The 7,007-nt window shown below is 40.2% G+C and overlaps 1 protein-coding gene across 1 annotated transcript in view; it reads left to right on the forward strand.

Moving 5' to 3' along the window:
• The window catches only part of tespa1 (thymocyte expressed, positive selection associated 1), a 100,946-nt gene extending 96,201 nt beyond the window's left edge, over nt 1-4,745 (forward strand). Inside the window, exons 8-9 of the mRNA XM_043676970.2 lie at nt 509-717; nt 1,542-4,745. Coding sequence (XP_043532905.1) covers nt 509-717; nt 1,542-2,326 — 994 coding nt within the window. The 3' untranslated portion in view covers nt 2,327-4,745. The remainder of the gene's footprint in view (nt 1-508; nt 718-1,541) is intronic.
• The last annotated feature ends 2,262 nt before the right edge of the window (nt 4,746-7,007 follow it).

Consider the following 7,007-nt stretch of genomic DNA (forward strand, 5'->3'; position numbering starts at 1 on the left):
GTCAGAAAACAGATTTTTCTGATGTTACTGAACTTAGTTTAAGTTAGAAATTGGCCTTGAATGCTTCAATACTAGATAGTAGGAAACTTCAAGAAGCTTTATAACTTAAACCATAATGAAGAATGTTGCAGAATTATTTTACTTTCTGAATTGGGTTGTGCTGCTGCACAGCTAATGCAGATTGTGTTGATTTCTCTGCTCTATTGTAGCTTAGTTCTTTTCTATTTTATAATTCAACGTGTTTGCATGCCATCACCTCCATTACAAAAATGCAACAAAAAGTATAACAGTATTTCATTTTAGTTCAAGCTTAATTTCTGACTATGAAGTTTTTCTGATCACTAGGTTTAGGATTAGCTTCATGAATATTCAATAACTTGTGTGATAGTCAACCAGTCCACAAAGAGACAGTCTCATTCCTCTTCATCACCATTGGATATGGGATCCAAATGTTGATCATAACGGCCATTAACTCACTCTCTCACTCTAAACAATTCTTTGTTCCTAGTGTCTCTGAAATACTGGACATGTACAGAGAAGACCCTGAGGAGATTCTGTACAACCTTGGTTTTGGAATGGAAGAGCCCAATATTACAGCAAAAATTCCATCCCGCTTTTTCAGCTGCGCATCTCATGCAAATGGAATAAATTTTAGGGTGTTCTTAGAAGCTCAAGTAAAGAGGCTGGGAGAAGAAAATCCCAGTTACACACTGGCAAGTAAGTTACAGTCCAGAGTGAAAAATACTTTTGGAATGACAAAGACATTGTGGCCCATCAAGGTCCAACCTTTTGGCATCTTAAATTTCCAAAAGGAGTCTAATTCTCGATCAAAATTACAATGCTTTTTCACTGTCTCATTGAAATATGATTAATATATCACATAAATGCAAAATACTGTGGATGTTTTGAATCCGGTTTGATTTCTTCACTTCTTAAATTCGGCATCACAGAGGGATAAATTGCAATGTCAGAGCACGCAAGGAAACGTATTCCTTGGAATTTGAAAAATTAAAGCGTGATTTGATTAAAGGTTTGAGCAATTAAGAGGAATAGGCAGGTTGATATATGTTATTAATTTTAAATTTGCTATTCATAGTTTTGTTATTCGGCAGGAAGTTGGAGTTCGGTTATATATCAGTAATGGTGTTTTACAAGAAACAGGCTTGAGTTGCTAAATTGTTGACTCCTGCTCCTATCATCCAGTGCTCTAACTCAACCTGTCAACATACATTCCTCTGGTTTGGGACAGGACCTCAGCATTCCTCCACTTTTGCGTTGTCTTGAATTTCTTTCTTAACCTTCTCAGCCTCTTCTACCTTTTACGTTCCCCATGAAAATCTATCTCTAACCTATCTCTAACCAAACCTTTGGGTACTTTTCATAATGACTGTTGATGTTGCTCCATATAAGTTTGATAGAAAATCACTGCTATGAAATGTCATTAGATTTTTTTATTCTGTCAAAATATCATTATATGGGAGCTTTGCTGTAGAGTTAAACAAAGGGTATCTGTTTGTCTTACAAATTTGATCTTCTTTCAGGTCGGTTTCGACAAATTGAAGTGCTTACAACGATGGCCAATGCCCTGACCTCTTTGTATTCTCGTGTTTCAAAGACACCAGTACAGAAAATTGGACCTGTTCACCAGTTTTCTTTCAGTCCTGATAAATCCATTGGAGGAGCTTCTAATAAACTGCAAGAAGGGAAGGGCAATGCTGGAAAAGCAGTTCAAAAACTGAGGAAAACGATTACCAAGTTATGTTTATATGGAGCATCCCGGGACTTGGAATCTCCGAAACAAAAGACAGGATCTCCAAGCACGAAGAGCCCAGGATTGGAATTGACTGGTGATTTCAGTGTGAAGACAGACTCTGTGAGAACTGAGGTGCAAGGGATGAAAATGACAAATAAAAAAGCTTCAAATTCAGAAGAAAGAGATTTGTCTCATCCTGAAGAAGAAGGAAGTAGGAAGCCGAATAGTGCAGTCATCAAGGAGATGTGGAGGACAGACACTGCAAGATCCAGATTGTATGGATTCAGTACAGATTCTGACCAATCTTGGGAAATGGAATTCCCTATTAAGCAGCAAGAGTGTTCTAATCCTGTGCCATTGCATTCTCCAGACACTGTTTGGAATTTTTATGGGTTTGGGAAGCAACCTACTGATACACAGGAATTCAAGCATATTGCATTAATTCAGTGGAACAGCCAGAGCAGCTCAGAAGAAAGTGATGCTTTGAAACATGATGTGAATCCACAGGATATTTTAGGAATCAATGATTCAGCTGGGTCTTTATTCCAGAAAAATGCAAACCACAATACATAGAACAACATGGAATTTGTTTTTAACAAGACCAGAGCCACAAAGAAACAAACCTGAGGAGGTACCAGGTATATTTCCACCAACACCAATACCAGCACAGATAGTCTGACTCAACTCAATACATCATCATATCAAATTAATCTGCACTCTGTTGGACTGAGAACTATCCTCTTGCAGCACAATTTTTTTTTATGTGAGGGGAGGAGATTTGGTGATCAAAGAAACAGCCAGTTTTAAACAACAAATTAAAGATTCACAATACTATTGCTTTCCGAGGGGACAGATAGGGAGAGAATGAACTGGTCTTCATGTTGGAAATGGGTGCAATAATACTCACAGAATCAGGGAATACTTTAGCACAGAGGCATTCAGTCCACCATCTTTTCACTAGCTCTTTTTAACAGCAATGCAATTTATTCCAACTTTGCCGTTCTTTTCACATATTCCTGAAATTTTTAAAGGCCAAACATTTATCTAAATCCTATTCTTGAATCTTCATCTACACTTTATCAGGCAGTGTATTCATATTCCTATCCATTTGTACAAAGACATTTGTCCTGATGTTAACTCTGGTTTTTCAACCATTCCCATTCTTAACCATTCAGTCATTAGGAACTACTTCTTTTATTTGCACTATCTTCTACTTTCCTGGCAGTAGATACCTATCTTCTTTCAATCTTGTCTCTCAGGAGGACACCAGCTTCTCCCACCTATCCATGAAGCTACTATCTATCAATTCTAAAACTACGTCAGTAAATATTTTCTGTATCCTCACTGAAGACTTCATGACATTCCTAAAGTCTGGCACAAATTAATATATACACACACACACCCTCTCTCTGTCTTTCTTTCTGTCCTTGCATCATCCCCATTCAGAATGGACTGTCTCTCTTCAACTTTTCTACCAAGATAAATCACCTCAGAAGTTGCAGCCTAATATGTGCCCACTCAGTATTTGAGCCTCCCTGTTCTCTTGAACTCATTCTTTCTGTTTACTGCACACCTAAAAATTGTGGTATTAGCAGTTTTTGAAATTGTGTTTTATATTCCCAAATGTAACCCATCAAGAAATTCAAGTCAGTAGCCACAGGGAACCTGGAGAACTTATAGACCACCTGCAGACTGAAAAAGAGACATTTACAACTCTGTAGCAGCTAAAAGATGTGAAACAGTGTCCTGTGTGAATTTTGCTGACAACCCTGACCAAAAGATGTGGGAACTGAGCAGAAAACTGGACTTGAGATCAAAGATCAGCTATAATTGAATTGAATGGTGAAGCAGACTAAATGGCCAGTGTTGTGTTTTCTGGTTCCTAATTCTTATGTTCTTATCTGTGGGAGGTTTACTCTCTATGTAGTCTGTCTCTCCCTGATCTGGTACCTTTTTATTAATTCTGTGCTCTGTCAGGTCTGAGAATAGTAGATTGAAGTGTTAGTTTACTTTTCATCAAGTCATGTTATATCTGTCCTGAGGGTGTTGAATGGGACAGTGGAAAAAGAACACTTTGTTCAAAAAACTGTCCCTGTTCACTTGATGCAATACTCGAGAGGGAAATTTAACATCCAGCTAACCTATGCTATACCTTCATTGGATGAATTTAATTGGGCAGTGTAACGCATGTTTTGCCCGACATTTGTCTTGGGTCCATTTAATAGATTGCTACAGTGTAGAGAAAACTCTGTATCTGCCTTGACCATGCTTGATAGAACACTCTGGTAGGAGTTTTATGTTTATCTAACCCATGCTGTATCTACCTTGGAAGGATTTAATAGAACAATCTAGAATTACTTTTACTAATTTTAACCTTTGCAGCAGGTACAAGGGAAATACTGATGGGGTAGGTGTAGAGGCAACTTTACTCTCTAACCCAAGTTTCACCTTCCTTGGAAACCTCTTTCAAAACAGTGTTGATTTGCAGGATATTTAAATATATAGTCCTTTTGTCCTAAGAACATTTGAAAGAGCAAGGTTAAGGAAGCTTTGCCTTACTAATTCTGCCCCTTTCTGGAAGGGCTTGATGGGACAGCATAGAGGGAGCTTTCAGGTCTGAATGACCTGCACCAGTTCTTGTATAGGACAGTTCAGGCAGACTGATCTTATTTATTTTTCAATGAGGGGATAAATTATTCTTAAATAATTTGAAGGTCTGAATAGCCACTTCTTGCCTCTGTATAGCTATGTCTCTGTCTTCTGTATATGTCTAAAGTACCATCACTAGATCCTGAACAAGACATCTGAGAGGTTGTATGGCCTTGTTATTTTCCTGTATTAACAGGCTGAATAGCTTCTGTGAATTGCACAAATTGAAGTTAAACACGTACAGGTGGAGTTCAGAGATTAGTTCTGCGCATGAGTGTAACAGCAAAATACTGACACAAAATTAGAATAACATTTGACTGTGAATAAATCTATTCCAAGCAAAGACTGGCTCTAGTTTCATGCTTCATCAACTAGTTACCCGGAATGTAACAACATTGTCCTGCTGCTAAGAATAGGCTCAGGTACTTGAAAAGCCTTGGTTGAAACAAGAATGCAACGTGACCAACTCAATTTAAACTGAAACAGACACAGAATGGCCTCTTCCTGTCCCTATATTTTAGAGAGGGTGCAGAAAAGATTTGCAAGAATGGTCTGAGGTGAAAATCTTCGTAAATGTGGAAAGGTTGGTGAGGCTGGGGCAGGTTTTCTCAGACAAGAAAATGTTGTGAGGTGATTTGATAAAGGTGCTCAGTCATGAGGGGTCTGGACAGAGTAAAAAGAATAAATAATGCCAGTTGGTGGAATTATTAAGAATCTCAAGCTAGTTACCACCCACCACCCTACATCACTCCTCATGTGTAGCAAGAGTGTGGATTGAACTTCAAAGGCCACAACCTATAAAGGTGCTGTTAGCACCATTGCTAGCTGAGCGAGCTGAATCCTGTCTAGATCTGTTCAAGTGGTGAGGAAACCAACAAGAAAATTTAATATACTTAACCTCAATCTCACAAATCTACCTGTTACAGAGGAGTCTATACATGACAGTATTGATGAGAGTGACCACCACACATTCCTTGTGGAAACAAAGCGTTTACTTACATTTGCCTCAACTTAATGGGATAGTGCACTAGAAATTGAGCCCCACTATTCCTGCAGTCATCACAAAAGTTTCAAGTTTTTTGAAAAAATACAAAATCCCAAACCAAACTGGTGACTTTAATCAAGCCAATCAAAGGAAGGTGTTGCCCAAGTACCAACAGAACAGGGGCCCAAACATTATAGACCACTGCTACACCACTGTGAAAGATGCCTACAGCTCCGTCCCCCGCCCTGATTTCTGGAAAACTCACATTGGAGCTCCCCAAGGGGTGCATACTCAGCCTCCTACTGTACTCGCTGTATACCCATGATTGCATCGCCATTTACAACTTCGCTGATGACACCACCATAGTCGGTTGAATCTCACATGGCGATGAAACAGACTATGATGGGAGGTGGGAGATCTGCAAAAATGTTGCACTGAGAACAACCTAGCTCTCAATGCAGACAAAACCAAGGAACTCATTATTGACTTTCAGTGGGCTGTTATTCATGCCCCCCCCCCCCCCACACACACATTAACAGCACAGTGGTGGAACGAGTAGAGAGTGTCAAGCTCCTGGGAGTGGTCATCAACAATAAGCTTTCTTGACTCTTCATGTGGACGCACTGGTTATAAAGGCCCAACAACACCTCTTCTTCCTCAGGCAGATGAGAAAATTTAGCATGATGGCAAATACCCTTGCCAACTTTTATAGGTGCGCCATCGAGAGCACTCTGTCTTGATCACTACCTGGGAGAAAGTGAGGACTGCAGATGCTGGAGATCAGAGTTGAAAAATGTGTTGCTGGAAAAGCACAGCAGGTTAGGCAGCATCAAAGGAGTAGGAGAATCGACGTTTCGGGCATAAGCCCTTCTTCTCTTGAAGAAGGGCTTATGCCCGAAACGTCGATTCTCTTGCTCCTTTGATGCTGCTAGATCACTACCTGGTATGGCAACTGTACCGTTCAAGATCGGAGATGGCTACAGAGAGTAGTGAACTCGGCCTGGACAAATCAAAATTCATCCCACCCTCAGGCGGCTGACTGTGTGGAGTTTGCACATTCTCCCAGTGTCTTGTGTGGGTTTCCTCCGGGTGCTCCGGTTTCCTCCCACAGTCCAAAAATGTGCAGGTCAGGTGAATTGGCCATGCTAAATTGCCCGTAGTGTTAGGTGAAGGGGTAACTGTAGGGGAATGGGTCTAAGTGGGTTACGGGTCGGTGTGGACTTGTTGAGCCGAAGGGCCTGTTTCCACATTGTAAGTAATCTAATCTAATCTAATCACACACACCAGCCGGATTCGAAACAGTTTCTACCCTACTGTTGTTAGAATACTGAAAGAACTCACAAACTCTTAACATTCACCTGCACCTGTGTTTTTGTTTTGCCACTGTTTACCTATTATTTACTTTTCTATGTGACTTAACTCTGTGACCTGCCTGTGTTGTTCACATGACAAAGATTTTCACTGTCCCTCAGTACACGGGACAATAAATTCAATTCAATCCAATTCAATTCAGTTCAATTCAATTCACATGATTTTCAGGCCCAGGCTGATAGAGCATACATCTTCTGGATCAGTGGTGCTGGAAGAGCACAGCAATTCAGGCAGCATCCGACGAGCAGC

This window comes from Chiloscyllium plagiosum, unplaced genomic scaffold (genome assembly GCF_037043375.1).
Source record: "Chiloscyllium plagiosum isolate Xiang-an unplaced genomic scaffold, Cpla_swu_hap1 HiC_scaffold_29, whole genome shotgun sequence".
Classification (NCBI taxonomy): Eukaryota; Metazoa; Chordata; class Chondrichthyes; order Orectolobiformes; family Hemiscylliidae; genus Chiloscyllium; species Chiloscyllium plagiosum.